This window comes from Protomyctophum bolini, assembly GCF_963924005.1.
Source record: "Protomyctophum bolini genome assembly, chromosome: 22".
Lineage (NCBI taxonomy): Eukaryota > Metazoa > Chordata > Actinopteri > Myctophiformes > Myctophidae > Protomyctophum > Protomyctophum bolini.
Genome location: NC_137883.1, coordinates 9,542,982 through 9,559,864, shown reverse-complemented (window position 1 = coordinate 9,559,864; position 16,883 = coordinate 9,542,982). Strand labels below are relative to the sequence as shown.

At 42.5% G+C, this 16,883-nt stretch overlaps 1 protein-coding gene across 2 annotated transcripts in view; it reads right to left on the bottom strand.

The window, feature by feature from the left end:
* Positions 1-16,883, bottom strand: part of lpar1 (lysophosphatidic acid receptor 1) — a 69,295-nt gene that overhangs the window by 24,934 nt on the left and 27,478 nt on the right. For both annotated transcript variants that reach the window (XR_013963458.1, XM_080756203.1), the window contains exon 2: positions 3,916-4,684. Coding sequence is in view for 1 of the 2 variants with exons in the window: in XM_080756203.1 (XP_080612329.1) it covers positions 3,916-4,660 (745 nt within the window). In the remaining variant the exon portion in view is untranslated. The remainder of the gene's footprint in view (positions 1-3,915; positions 4,685-16,883) is intronic.

The following is a 16,883-nucleotide window of genomic DNA, read 5'->3' as shown; positions in this document are numbered from 1 at the left end:
TATACTACGCGTATACACTATAGAGTGCTATGACTACATATAATGCTATCCAAGTTAGGCCTATACGTACATAAATTCAGCCTATGCATACACCTGTAAGGTCGTAGAGGCTAGGGCAAGTGCTACGGCAAGTGCTACGGGCTAAGATGGAGTCTGAAGAGGTGGGTTTTCAGACTACGGCGGAAGAATGGGAGTGAGGCTGCAGTTCTGATTGCTATGGGATTATGGGAAGTGCATTCCATAGTTTTGGAGCCAAAAGGGAGAATAGTTTTGGACGTGCGGAACATTGTCCCAGCGTTTTTAGCGAAGGTACTTTTGTTTGTAGGGTTTGTAGGGTCTGATCAGACTTGCGTCAGAGTTTTGGCGACCGGGAGCCAATGGAGGGAGCGGGGAAGGGGGGAGACATGTGCGAATTTTGTCTGGTTGAAGTCCAGGCGAGCTGCGGCATTTTGGCATACAGACAAAAAACATACGTATATGCACTGCAGTTATCATCTGGACAAGTCAACCTTTTGTTCCTTCTTACATCTGACACAAGCTAAGACCCCCCACACATGCGCACACACGCACATACAAACATGCACACACGTACACATACATACACAATGCTGACATGTACATATGCAATAGCAACATTGTAAAGCATAGCTAAGGCAAATTGGATCAGTCAGACACGGACATGAAACACTTGATAGAAAAAGGAAAACTGGCAAGGTTCACATTTTTCATGACTAATCTGGAACAAAAACAGTCCATCTGCTAAATAACAGTGATTTAATGACTTCTTGGTAACTGGACTTGCACACGTATTCTGCGATCTCAGAGGTGTCATGTTGAGTATTGAACAATTAAATTCCCTCTAAAATCACCCGGTCATTGCTAAACAGATTCTTTCCAGATGGACTTTAGATAAGCGTATATTGCACAGAGCTACAGTATATAATTATGATACTGGAAACTGATATATGCATATCTGCAGATCTGCATAATTTATATACTATATATACAGTGAATACAGTATACGCACACACACACACACACACACACGCACGCACGCACGCACACTATACACTGCAGGCACTGAACAGATCCACATGTGAATAGTTGTATAATGAAAATAGAGCCACTGTATGTGCAACAGAAAAACTTGTTAGCGCTTCACATCTCTTATGAGACCTGGGGACTTCCTGAAGTGCAAAACATGTTTGTATTAAATAATCTCAAACAGGACATAATAGTCACGCACATCTGACAAACCATTTGAGGCAATTAGTGCTGGACCAAAGGAAGACGATCATAAAACATAAAAAGACGTCCCTTAAACCGTCCCTTAAGTGCAATTCATTGGCACGTCCAACCGTAATAGTGACTTCTCCAGCCAAGCACCTTTTGAGGAAAGGTTGACCATGAGGTTCTGATCATTACGTTCCTTGTGAGTCACGAGAACGCCAAGTTAAAATCCAACTCCCATCGCGTTTCTCATGTGTCTCTGACCTCAGTTAACTCTACTACACTCAATAGGCCAATCAGACAGGCAATGTCAACATTTGTTTGGCATGGCAATAAAACTCCTTTTGGATTGAATTGATAAGTCGCAGTGGCAGCGACACAGCATGCCTTCCGCACTTCAATAATAATGGAAGCTACTACTCATGAAGCTGGCCTTTGTCGTGTCCCTCATTCGCCCTGGATTGCGACTAGTTGGTCAGCGTGTTTTTTTATCAGAAAGAGCTACTATTCCCATATATAGCTTCATTCATCTATGGGCCTTTTAACTCCCCTGTTTTACTTTACTAAATATTAAAATGTAAAGTATCTTGCTTACTGAAGTATTTATTTTATTTTAGTACTTTGAGTATAGATTCCCACTCACCACTGGAGTACTGGACCAGACATCCTAGTATACGTGTAGATGGTATTAAATAACGCTGTAGTGTTATGAGGCTTATGGTTAGTATCAGTGCTGTAGGTTATTCGGGTAAAGGTAAGGGTCACTGTGTTGCATGTAAGGGTGATAGGGTTAAAGCTTATAGGGAATGAGTGTGGCTCTGTGTTGTGCACAGTATGAGCGTCAAGTAAAAGTTCAAGAGGAAGCTCTGTGTTTACATGTGGTCTGCAAGGTCTCAATGTTTTAGTTTAGCTCAATTCACCTTCTAAAAAGGAAAAAAATAATACGTTGGGTTGGGTCCATGCCAAATATCTTTATTAGAAAAGGCCAAGCTTTCAGTCAGCAGACTTTCTTCACGGTAAACAGCGATGAACTGGCTTCAAATATATTGTAGTCATGCCATAGTGTACACAGTAGCTATCCTTGTAGATATAGATAAATAAAAACCTTTTGACCTGTTTTTTTGTAGTGCTCTGGAACCTACTGTAGCCTACTGTACAAGTGATCTTGAAGCTCACCTTACCTTAGTCTAATTTAACAAAATGCAGTATGTATTTGCATAGTTAAATGAAGAGGATTTTACTGTGCAAGCTAGGCTTGTGTGAGAGGCAGTGGTGATAGGCCGGCCCTGGGCTAGCAGTCAACATTGGTGGACAGTTACATGTACTCAAGTACTGTACTTAAGTAGGACTTTTTGGTATTTGTACTTTACTTGAGTATTTCCAATTTCCAGTACTTTTACTTCTACTCCACTACATCTCAGAGGCAAATATTGTACTTTTATTTTACTCCACTATTATTTGAAAACTTAATTTTGATTATTATTATTACAGAACATGCATTAACCACTTCAGCCCTATATACATTTCAGCCATTTTAAAATAGCCGATCTACAAGCTCACTTGTCGCAGATGTTACATTCTGTATAATGAGTCATTTTACTTTTGTTCTTTTGTACTTTTACTTTTACATGTAACATTGTATTTCTCTATTGCAGTATTGATACTTTACTTTTACATTTGAGTACTTTTTCCACCACTGGTGCTGAATGACACAGCCTCTCTGACTGATCAACAGACACATTGTTCTGTGGCTGATCTCACGCACGCGCACACGCACACACACATGCAGTATACCTCACTCAAACATGCTGCTCACTTGCACAAACATTCCCTGACTCACTCTCTTCACACACAAGCACGCACAAACATCTACGGTAGGATCCATAAACCACCACCTCAACCTAATGCATAATAATGTCTTGTGAAATATCTAACTCGCGTCTTTCAAACATCTAATAATTTGGACACCAAATACTGTAAGACATCCTGGATAATCGTGGAGGGACAGACAGTAGGCTGACAGGAAATGGGGGGAGAGAGATGGGGAGAAGACATGCAGTAAAGGCCGTCGGGATCGGGAGTCGAACCCACTGCCAGACTGGGTTACCAGCCAAGGTGCCTGGACCGCTAGCGGCCCAGGCCCATACTTTATTTTCTGTTTGACATTTCTTTAGAGGATAAGCCCCTTGAGATGCGTTGAGGACAGTCATAGGGGCTCTCCCATTCACTCAGACCATATGCTACATCTGCTATCAGTAACATGCGCAATAAAACGCTGTACATCAAATGCACCGTGTGCCGCAAACGGGAAACAGAATGATCAAGGTTAGGATGATCACCGAATAAGCTAAGAAGACCTTTGGAAACATCCATCTCGTTTTCCCTATTCAAACCAATGAATGGCGTGGCAGCCATTGTAGTAGCAATAATAATGGTAAGAGAGGGCAATGCTGCCTGAGAGAGAAGTTATTATGAAGTGCATATAGTTCCTTTTCTTCACCAGTAGAGAGATGGAGACAGACAGACGAGCTTGAGTTTGTGTCAAAGAGCCACACTTATCTTTCTGTTTATCCAAAATAGATCATCAGCCTCACAACTCTCTCTGGCTGTCCACTCAGTTGACATCAGAGAGAGAGAGAGAGAGAGAGAGACAGACAGACAGACAGAAGTTCCTTATTTCCTTACCCAGCACAATCACCACGGTCTTCAGCAGCGACATCATCGTGTCGCGGTTGCGCCGCGGGCCCGAGCTGTGCCGCGACATGCGCATGGTCCGCTGGCGCACGTACACGAAGATGTGCGCGTACAGCGTCACCATGACGACGAAGGTGACCAGGTTGAACACGGCCCAGAACACCAGGTAGGAGTTGCTGTAGAGCGGCGCCATGTTGGAGCACGAGTCCAGGCTGCAGATGCAGTTCCAGCCCACGCTGGGGATGGCGCCCATGGCGATGGACAGCGTCCAGATGATGACGATCACCACCACCACGCGGCGGTTGCTCATGCGCGTGTGCAGCTGCATGCGGAACACGGTGATGTGGCGCTCGATGGCGATGGCCAGCAGGTTGGCCACGGACGCCGTCAGGCTGGTGTCGATCAGGCCCTGGCGCAGGAGCCACGTGGACACGGTGAGGCGCCGCGTGTTGGGCCCCGTGTTGAACATCAGGTAGAAGTACGCCAGGCCCGCGAAGAAGTCGGCGGCGGCCAGGTTGGCCATCAGGTAGTAGATGGGGAAGTGGAAGCGGCGGTTGACGTAGATGGCGACCATCACCAGCAGGTTGGCGAGCATGATGAAGATGCACACGGTGATGCCCAGGCCCATCACCAGCTTGCTGACCGTGTTCCAGTCCGTGGCCAGGTCCTTGCCACTGCGGTTGTAGAAGAAGGCGATGGTCTCATTGTAGTAGCACTGTTCATTATCCATGTCCATGGTGGAGTGCAAGTGGAAGGTTTTCTAAAAGGACAAGGAGGGGGAAAAACTCATTAAGAAACTGGTGGTGATGGACGCAATAGCACAGTTAAATAGCAAATAATTGTATAAAGTGTGCGTGCGATGGTATAGGCTTGGCCGCTTGAATACTAGCATACCTGTATATCCACTTAAACGCCTACAAGTTCACAACACATTGTGACGAATTGTGAGCTTGTAGATCTTGTACATATTTTAGAGCTTGTAGTAGATTTTTGGTGAAGATATTTAGTGTAGAGGGAAAACAGGAGGGGCTCTAGAATAGAGCACAGCTAGGGGCACTCTAGCTGTAGCTAGAATAAATATCTGGATTTTAGTGGTTAGGTAATCACAGTCATTCAGTATTTATTTAGTTTCCATTTACTTTGCTCCCATTTACTTTTGTTCCCCCCTGTGAGTCTCTGTATTGTTACAACACAATACAAGAGACTCACAAGGGGGAACATTGCCTTAAATCTGCCATTTGGGACGGGAGAGTCTTGAATTAATTTTGAACTTAAATGTAGGCTTTGGTGATGTAACAATGGACCTTTGAGAGGGCAGGGCAACACACCAGAGGCAGTGCTTTGGGAGGCACTTACTACTCACAGCCATGCACTGTTTAAACGCCACAAAGACTAATGAAGCAAACCAGCCCAACATCAGAGCTCTTGCTTTTAGGGTGAATTCTCACCTCTTGGGCCACAATAGGCCTGAGTGTGTAAAGTAAATCAAAGTGTTGTTTCCATTTGGTCTGCTTTCCAAATTAAGCAGACCACACCTAGTAAACAGAAGCCATGTGGTCAGAAGGAAATGGATCTGTTTGACAGGCACAACGGAATGATGGAGCTCAAAGTACGGGGTGCATACGTTGGTTAGACATACTAACAGTGACTGTAGACCAAACACATGCACCCCAAAGTACCTATACGTACACTGCTTGCCATGTCGTATAGGTGTAACCGTATCATAGTTAAAGCCCCAAGGAAATAAAATACGAGTAAAGAATATACTTGTAAAGAAGGATGGGACACGTTCTATAGGCCAACCATACGTTTGATGGAACGAATTGAAGTCAAGTAGAGCCAGTTGGACAAGCTTATGAATAAACAACATTTCTTAAAGATTGCGATTTGTCAACGGTTCGACATATATCACACTGTTTTCTGATGTCATTGTTATTGAGGTATCTGAAGAGCACAGTACGTTTGCCTGGGCACTAGGCCAATGGGCTGTCATCGTGACAACTGGTTGACACGCTGACAGCCCATACTTGTCAGAAACGTCCTGTGCTCTTTAGGCACCTCATTAAAATCATCAGACATCAGAAAACGTGATATATTTTTATTTCATCCCTCTCAACCGATTGTTTTACAAAGGTCGCAGTCATTCAAAGATAATGTTTATTCGTCATGCTCTTTCTTGGCTTGTCCACGTGGCTCTCGTTGACTTCAACGCATGCCATCAAATGTCTGGCTCCAGTTTGCCTCTCAGTGCATCAAATCTGCTAGATGGAATTGAGATTCAGACCAATAAAGTGACAATTACTGTAGGTCCTTTTTCTTATTTCTTTCCTTATTTACAGTAAGTAAAGAATGTGAGTGGTGATGGCTGATTTATCCTGTGTGCATCTCGATGCACAACAGGTGTGTGGTCACATTTTGCTCAGGCCAGGTGTAAACTGTAAAGCCGGTTCTGATAACGGATGTGCCAGAAGCATCAGCTTCCCTGTTCACTTCTATTATAACGGGGCAGAGCGGCCAATTGCGCCATGTTCAAGCGTGTGAAGTCATACACGTGCAAATCTTTGGGTTCAACACTGATGAACCATGACCCTGTGCCAACCAATGAGAAAGACGCGCTGTGTGTTGACCCCTCTTGGCAGCCATTTCGCTTGTAGTTTTCTTTCAGTGAGCCAACATTCTAAACGTTGGGCTGTAGTGGACAACCCAAAACTAACGGGCAGGCCAAAAATAAGCAAATCTACAAGGTAGATACGTAGATTATAGCTATATTTGCTACTTTTGTGTGACATACAGTAGCATGACCAAAATATAGGGCATTCATTTACAGAAAAAGTTAAAATACGGAGATAAGAGGTTTCTGCCCGACAATAGTTGCCCACCCCTGCTTTTTCACAGTTTACTTGACTGCTTAAATCAGCCTTCATACACCCTACAATCTGTTTCAGTGTGCAGAAAAGTATGTTGTCAATGAGAGCCAAACTAAAAGGTTTCTGAGTGCACTGCATGGTGGCAATGCTATTAATTCGGATACATTTTGGGGTTGTAAACGATGCGTTCGCCTACTCTGCATAGCATACATTGTTCAGGGGTCGAGTTTTATACTTTCCGGATTAAAATGAACAGGGTTTTGCTTTGAAGAATAGGTCAATTTGCTAAAAAAAAATGAGCCACTCCAGGTTTCACTCAAGACCACCCCTTTCAAGCACAGTGGGGTGCAGTTGTTTGGATAGGGGGGGGGTCAAAGTTAAATTCAAACACAATAAACAAAGCAGATGTTAAGGTACTCACAGACTGAAGACAAGATGAATACTAAAAGATGCCCAAAATAACTGCCTCTGCACCTATTCTCCTCATCAGGCTTTTGATTATGTTTGTTTTTATTTTCATTTGATTTTAATGTATTTAATTGGGAACGATGCTGGTTGGGAATGCAAACATCTCTCTTCTGGAGAGATGTTTGCAAGGAAGAAAAATACAATACTACAGCATCGACTGTGGCACTGTTTAAATAGAGAAGGGAACCCGCACACTCATATGCTCCAAAAGATACATTTATTGACGACATTTCGAGCCAAGGCTCTTCATCTATCTTTTGGAGCATATGAGTGTGCGGGTTCCCTTCTCTTTTCATGTTACTTTTTGAACCCAGCACCTCCACGAAGCGTATTTTACTATAGTTACTGTTTAAATGGAGGACACGCTGCCATGGTTATTTAGAGTAGAGCTAATTTAAATCCCATCAGGCCTAAGTTGATCAAAACTGTCAGAATAGGAGCACAGCTCAAAACCGCAGGCCACACAGTGTCAGTGTACTGTACATGGACTGAAATCACATTAGTGAAGAAAGTGTTGTGCCACACTTTGATGTCCCTCCCCTGCATGACATCATAGGGCAAGCTCAGCTCAGGTGTGTCAGGCCTCAATCAGCCCAGCTGCTCCACAATCACCATCAACAGAAGCTGCCAATATAAGCTGCTGAGAAGCGGCGCCCGGCGCTTGGACGTTGACTGCTGTGGTTAGTGTATTCTGCAGTGTAGAACGATATTCTCTAGTGTGCTTTAGAGAGTTTTCAGTATTGTAGATCTGTGTTTCTCGTGCTATCCTTGTTCCTCTGTTTTGTTCCATGCAGCAATAAGCTCCCTCAATCCTCAAACCCAGTGTCTCCCACCTCCACTGCTCCCTCCACCCTCTCCCCGGACTTGCAAAACCCTCTCACCACTTCCAGGTTTCCCCTCACGCTCCCCACAGACTTCCCCAAACGTAATGTTTTGTGAATACATTTCCTTTTTTGCCCATACTCCTGTCTCAGTGTCTTTACCTTTGGGGCCGCTAAGCACCATGTCAAATGTAAAAGTTGTTGGCATTTACTATGAAATTGTGCATTTTATTTTAAGCTAAGAGAAATGCCTCTGACATTTGCTGTGTGTTTTTACAATGATGTGATATCGCTCGATCAGGAATGTTGCCACATATCGTGTTGCGTACATTCCAAGGTGAGATATTTAGCACTTGAAATATGTTGACCTAATTCAATGAAAGTACGGTATTGTATAGCATATGGACGAAACCTTAACAAAGATCGTTATTGGGGCTGGTCACTACCTTGAGGCCTTTGCTTTGTCTATATACAGCACATATGCGTATGCATCTGTCAAGCTACTAGTCTATGAGCCAGTAGTGTTGTTTGGCACCATCAGAGGGGAATAATTAATGCTCATAGTGATTTTTGGCCAGGTATATACATCTCTAGCATTAGAACATGTGATAGCTGTGCCAGTCTTGTAGAACATTACCAGAAAATGAGGTGGGTCAATAGCCTATGGAAATAAGATTTACTGGTTTGGGATAGTGGGAATTGTGAATGCGTTTGGCACAAGGGGACAGTGGTAAATGATTTGCTGGTAATACAGTATGTAACGGTAAAATAAATGGTATTACTTACACACATGTTATATTTGATTTATAGAATTTCATAATACATTATGCAATGCTATCACATGCAATTTCTAGCACTAGGGGAGCGTGTATACCTTCCAAAAATCAGACCATTACATGCTCAAAACGATGAACTACAGTATACTTTGCTATGGGTTGGAGAGTGCATGGAGTATTATTCGTGTTTGCCTGCGCTCAATGCTTGCTAAGCCCATACTTGAGTTGACACTAAAACAAATAAGCATCCCTCACCCTCCAAAACATTCCCCTTTAGATGATTTAGATACTAAGTCTTGTTTCAGTGAAAGCCATATGGGATGGAGCTGGAGCGCAATGTGTTTCATATGCATTCATTTAAGACCGGAATAGGGGCTTATTAGGACAAAAGGTCACTAAGGACTTATAGCAACAAAACACATACTGTTGTTTTCAGGTCACTAATTACAACATTACACAGAGGGTAATGGGTGCGTTTGTGTGCCCAAACGGTCTGCATTTCTATAGCGCCTTTTATCCGTAGAGCTTTACAATGTGTGTGTTACATGAATTTATTTACACAAGCACATTCACAGTGGACCTGCTCACCAGCAGCACTTACTTAGTGGCTCAGTGTCTTTGTTCAAGTTCACTTTAGGGTAATTCAGACTGCTGCCATTTTTCGACATTCTAATGCTTATATGTGTGCTCCGTCGTACATTGAGAAAATAGCGTGTAGCGTGTTGTGTGTGTGTGTGTGTGTGTGTGTGTGTGTGTGTGTGATGCCTGGTGTGATATGAGGCTTAAACATGTTTTTTCCATCTGGTCTGCTTTTACGAGTGTTCCTGCTTTCAGAAAACACAACAGAGGAAACCAGACAGCAGCAGCATGTCACACACACGCACAAACTCTGATCTTGCGCTATATGTATGACTGCTATACACAGTGTTCATTTAACTCTGATGGACTCGTTTTACTCTGAGTTATTGAACAGTGATGATTCCACTAATGCAGCTCTGTCACACTCCTAGACCGGAAATGGGACCACTCAGCTTGAGCAGTGTGCTTCAGTTTGTCTGTGCTTTTTAAAAAGAATCTCTGAATGTGTGCATGCGTGCGTGCGTGTGTGAGAGAGAGAGAGCGAGGGCAGGAGGGGGCAGGAAGCAAGCACAATGATACCATTAATGATAAAGGGAGGATATAGGAATTAAATAATGATTATTAAAGGTGAGTTATGTGTGTGCAGGTCAAGGCTCAGTCTTCCGATTGCATTCCAGCATGACCTTCCACTGCACCACATCCTCTGCAAGTTGCTGTAATGATAAATCAGTAAGAATCGGTTCACTAGGAATTTAAAAAAATAAATAAAAAATAGGCATTTCTTCGGAGGACTTTATAAACACAAACTGTGGGTCATCCCACTCTAATCCCCCACACTTCCAGCCACAGGCCTGATGTACCCAGACATTTTGGTACAAATCCCAAACTTAAAAACCTGAAATTTGATCTCCCCCCGCCACTACAGACTGCACAACCTCAGTCTGTTTATTTAATCTCCTACATGGTCTTTCCAGTTCACAAGGACTCTCAGCAGTTACAACTGATTGCATTACGTATATAGGCTTATTCCCTTTCTCCTCTAGATGGCTATAGTGGTGACACAGACGAGAACCATCTCTGCCAATATTTGGCTCTGAAAATGCAGGAGATTTGCCATTGGAGGCAATTTATCATGTTGAAATATCGAAAGCTATCTAAAACCTTAGCGAAAAGGGAGGCAAAAATAATTTTGCTTTCAAAATAAGAGCGACTCCCGTGGATGTGAGGGGAGTGTTGACAGCCATGAAACATACACACTGTTGTCTGCCAAAATATTTCAATGTTCTGCACCTCATCAGTAAAGAAAAACTCTGGACCACCCTTTGTAAAAGACACTATAGGCCCATTCTAAACGCTAAAGCGTATGAAATGTGTACACACTCTGTATGTACAATGGTTTATAAGCATGTGTGAGTGTATGAGTTGTGTATTTTGTATGCATGTACTAGTCAGATATAGTGTGAGTTAATGCGTAGTACTTGAAGAAGTAGAAAATACTAGTTATTTGCTGAATCTTCTGGTCATACTTTACTGTTTAACAAACTAACTAATACATATGAATGCTGCAAGAATGACTGGGTCCACCAGCAGCTAATTGCCATGTCATTAAAGTAAAAAAAAGTATATAGTATAAAATAGTATATATAAGTATGTATAAAATAAATATTGCATTGTGGTTGTAGGCCTCCACCATCCAGTTGTTGTTTACATCTATGTCTGTCCAGAATTATTGGGGAAAAAAAGCGTACATCGTCTACTAGCCATTATAAATGTATATCCATGATTGACCACACGCAAGCGTAAATTATAGCCGCCCTATACATGCACATGTCGTGCAGGAAATTATCATGTGTGCCCTCCAAAAAGAACCTAGAACACGCCACCACTGACACAGTACATCAAATCTGTTAATCCTTGAGTCCATGTGGTTATTTGTGCCAAATGTCATGAAATACCCATAAGATTCACAAGGTTGTCACGAACAGACAGATTGGCGCGCGGATGGACAACCCGAAAACACTTTTGTGTGACAAATAATGATACACAATAACCAGTAAGACGCCCTGAGGGCGAGGGCGCACTGAGGGCAGTGTCGTGATCTTCATATTATGGAGATCCAGGTGGTGATGGTCAGCGCCACATATGGAGATCCAGGTGGTGATAGTCAGCGCCACATATGGAGATCCAGGTGTTGTACCAACTTGGTTCATTTGCAAGTGTGACTCACGTCGCGGAAACCACACTGGTTATCATGAGACTGACAGACTGTGTGTACTGGGACTGTATTAGTGTGGTTGCCCTAATGAATTCTGGATTGGCCATATATGGAGCATATCCCAAGGCGTGACTGACGGACGGGAGTTGCAGGTTTTCATAGTAAACTGCAGCCTACAGTCGCAAAAACAAATCTATAAATTACAACCATTTTCCTTTATCTCAGATTGGCCTGAATAGGCAGCAACAACATAATGTACGAGGCAGATCAAATAATTCTTGATTTTTGTTTTGTTCTGCCCGCCTCTACGACTTCCTGCATTGCCACGATAGGAATCTTTTCCTCCGTACCGGCCGTATGTTTGCTTTGAATGGCAGATTGAGGCTTATTTGATTTGCCCCTTAATAGCAGTGCTACCATTCTGAAAGCTGTATTAGCTGTATTATGATTGATAGTTTGATAATCGTCCCAGACAACCAGGATATGTCTGCTCCGGCCTCCTTATCTGCGGTTCCCGGAGATTGTTGGGAGACCTTTAATATATAAACACAGGGAGATATTACATGTAATAGTTTACTGCCTCCGTTATAAATCTTAATATATGGTTTATGTTATTGCGTCTCCTTTTTTGAACAGGTGCGAGAGTGAAAAAAATCACACCCGTGTGAAGTGAGGGGCGCTAATATATTAAAGTCTATGTTGATTAGGTGATGTAATGGTGATGTAAAACAAACGGCGCCAACACAAACTGCCATTAACAAGAAAGAGACAATATAACGTAATGAGGGACAATATAATAATAATATTTTCCCTTCATTGTCAATGGCGTTTTTAAAACAAACATTGAAGTAAAAACAAACATTAAACCCGCCCCTCAAAAATAAGTGGCAACAGCATGACTCACCTGACCAGACTAAAGATTAAGCCTGATTTATCATTTGTTGTATAAAAATGTGGCACGCTGAAAAAAAGCAGATCTAAGTTCACAACGCGTTGCGGATGCATCATAAGGTCACTTTGGATAGTTTATATGAGGTAAGTATACAAGACAAGACATTTGTCTTTCCAGTACATATCCTTCCATCTGGGTGCATCTCGAGCGCAAACAGTCGCCTAAATATTGATGTCAAACACAGAAGGCTATTTGTAATATCAGCCGCACTGTAAAATCCTCAATGTTACGGGCCAGACACACACTGGGAGCATGACAAATAAGTGATCCAAAAATGTGTCATAGCAAACTATATTCACTAAAACCATGCACTTATATTTGCATGCACTCCCACTGTGTAAGGAGGACATTGAAGTTACAGTCGGATGGATAAAGTAACATTTGACTGTGTATTCGTCCGAAATATCAGCCAGCAGTCAGTCATTGACTCAGAGTTGTTGATGAAGACTCGCAACCACTATAAAATCACTGAAAGATTGCCAAGATACTGGAGATCACAGGTGCAAAGATGTTTAAATTTTTTTGAACCACTCCCTCAACCCAGATGCATCATATTATGCACCTGCCAGCCACATAATCAACACGCGAACATAATCAATACACGCGCGCACGCACGTCGCACGGACACGCGCACACACACACAGCAGCTGTACGAGGTACATTTTTGCTTCAAGGATGTCAATGTCCTTGGGCTAAACTAAACAGACTAATTAGTGACTGTATCCTGTAAACGTCACACTTTCCAATTATTTACAGTGTGAGACAATAAAAGACACGGGATCGACTACATACATTTGAGTAGTTAGTTATTGTTGTGCTATTGTTGCTGTAATATAGGATGTATTGGCTACTACATTATGCAAAAATAGCAGATCTACGACCACAGTGAATCGCAACGTGACAGATTGTTAACTTGTATATTGGCTATTTCCGGCAAAGAGTTTTGCTGTAGTGGAGACTCCAGTTAATAGTGTTTTAAGGGGTTAAAGTAGTGCTTCAGGATCATTGATTTCACCAATCAATAAATATGATCATAGCAACACAATGCTCTTCCTCTCACAGATGGCATTTGGCAAAAGCCAAATAAAGAAGAGTAGAAAGTTTAGATTGGATTTGCATTTGGTGTCTATAAACTTGACATCTCTGCATTTACAAAAGTATTGTCACTCCTTTCTCCTGTCATCATAGGCTTACCACCATCAGATTATATCGGCAAGACAAATCACTTTATACTGCTGTATGCCCGCAGGGAGTCAGTGAACAATGAAACAATCACAATTGTGCGTGCGCGCGACCGTGCGTGCATGCATGCGCTGATAGATCCATTTACAGTGGGGGCCACGGCTTTGTCCTATTCGTAATGCTCGCATTTGAATGTATTTACTGTATCTGTCTTCTGTTCATTAGTGACCCTAGCTCTAAACCATGACCACACGTGGAAACCACGTGTGACTCGTGTGAGTCTTAACTGGCCATGTATGTCGGACTATTGGTATGACAACGGAATGTGGACATGCATTCTCACCCTGAACTCGTAATAATGACTAAAGTGACTTTAGAAAGTCTAATTCGGTTTGACTTTGGCTGTCATTTGATACCACACCAATTCAGCGTATCATCCGATGTTTACAGTGCTGTATGTGTCTGGTGGGAACAGCTTCTTTGTCATATATTAAGTCATAAATGTGGACGCACGCATTAGACCCACTACGCTTGAGGAAAGTGAAAGAAAAAACAACAGTATGAAACATATGACCACTTCTTGGTTGTATTGCTCTTCAGGGACTGACTCGATTTGAAGATAATAAAGGATAAATGAGTCCTCTGCAATCACGGCCACTGTAGAAAAAGACCATTTCCCATGTAAGCGATTTCCTTTCACAGATCACATTATGCCTGCGGCTACAGTACCATCCATTGGGCACTCTTAACGAGGTTGCTGCTATAAGAGGCCATTTTGCCATATCAGATTGATGGCCATTCTAAGTCTCACGGAAGAACTTATGGGAGCATTACCCTCGGCTGCACGCCAGTGTCGCTCATCAGAATTAGCAGATCTACAAGCTCACAACGTGTCACACTGCGAGGTGTTGTGAGCTTGTTGATTCATACAGTCGTGCGACACGATGCACAACCGATTATAACACTATAAGGCCTTTGGTTGCCAGACGGAAATGTAGTAACAGTACTAATGCGATTTCTTTGAACACAACAAAGGACAAAGACTGTTTGTATAACTTGAGGTGTGTGTGTGTTTGTGTGCGTGTGCGTGTGCATGTGTGTGTGTGTATGTGTGTGTGTGTGTGTGTGTGTGTGTGTGTGTGTGTGTGTGTGTGTGTGTGTGTTGCAATGCTGCATTCACACTGGCAGCTACACAAATCACAAACGCAGTGCACCTGTCGCAGGCAGAGTTGTTCTTGAAGTGTTGATCAATATACGCTGGTTGATGCCATCATGTGTGTGTCCGACACACTATATGAGCTTGTATATCTTCTATTTTTGAATGGCCAAAGTATAAAATATGGTTAAAGCGGTTAAAAGATTGTGACGCAATATGATGTAACATGACACGTGGCGCCTTCCCGGTTTTAATGGATTAAAAACCCTTTTGGTAGCATTGTGGCTGTAGTTGAAGCCAGCTCAACTTGGATTTACGTTGTGTAGCAGCTATACAAACATCACCAGCGTGAATACTGCATAATGGTCAAGTGACCAGTAATGCGACCACTGCGATTGGAAAAAGAAAACGGAAACGGAGTCTGTTTGTCATTTCAGAGTTATGGTGTTGTGTGTCTATGGGGAGCAGTTAGATGCCTAAAGGGAAGCACTCAACACTACTATAATGTACAGGAACTTATTCCCAGAGCTTTCAACTGACCCTTCAATGGTTAGACCCTGCAGGGAAAGGTCCTGGCATTGCGTGCGTGCGTGCGTGCATGCGAGCTGTCTTCACAGCAGCCTGCTGAATCCCCGGCGCTGTAGGCTGAGAACAAAAACGTTGCTGTACCCAAAGTCAACACACTCCCCTCATGCTTGTTAGCATGTGTGTGATAAAATATATACTGTATATACAGAAAGTGGTGTGTGTGTGTGTGTGTGTGTGCGTGGCCTGGCCTGTGTGTGTGTGTGTGTGTGTGTGTGTGTGTGTGTGCGTGCGCGAGTGTGAGAGAGTGAGAGACAAGACCACTGCAGGGCAACTGCAGAAAACCATGCACTCCAGTGAGGTCATTTCTCAAGAATCAGCACTCTGGCTACAGTCATATTTATACAGTACAGTATATGCCCCCATATGCGATGACACACACACACACGCACACACACACACACACACACACACACACACACACACACACACACACACACACACACACACTTACACGTGTACATACACATACGTGGATATCAATAGCTTAATTGCTTCATAATGCACATGCAGTAAGTGTGCCAACAATTAATCGCAACAACAGACACAGATAGGAACACTGAAAAGGATGGCACAGTGCAACAAATCACTGAGTAATAAGTATCCACACTCGTACAGTGCAGGAACACATCTTTCATTCACTATGAAAGTGAACTGAATCAATTGACCGTTTAATGCGAACAATTAACTTAAAGTGAATTAGCTAACTGTTCTCCTAACATTATTGAAGGACAAACTGACTAGATGCATTGTGCATCTAGTCAGTTAGTGCAGCCTATTAAAAATCCATTTCAAAGAGTTACGTGTCCAGATCGGATTCCAAATCTGTCTGCAATCATCATACATTACATACAAACCCTTCACAGTAAAATCCTCAGTGTTCATTAATTTACACTGAGAGTTTAGAAATGGAACCAAATGGACGGATAACGGTCCCGTCGCTCCATCATATTTAAGGCTCAATTCAACACTGTGCATTATAGTTTCCATACAGTGGTTATTCATGGTTCATGCTCAATGTTAGTGACTTTTGTTATAGACATTTTGAAATGCGTTTTGGGAAAGACAACTGTGACAACATTCATTCAGTGGTGGAAAAAGTACTCACATGTCTTACTTAATAAAAGTATCAATACGGCAATGTAGAGATACTACTCTGTTACAAGGAAATTCAAAATCGACTTGAGTAAAAGTACAAAAGTATTGGCATCAAAATGTACTTTTGAAAATAGCAGATCTAGACGCATTGTGAGCCTGTAGATCGGCTTTTTCAAATGGCTAATATATATATATATATATATATATATATATATATAGGGCTGAAGTGGGTAATGTATGTTTTGTAATAATAGGCTAAT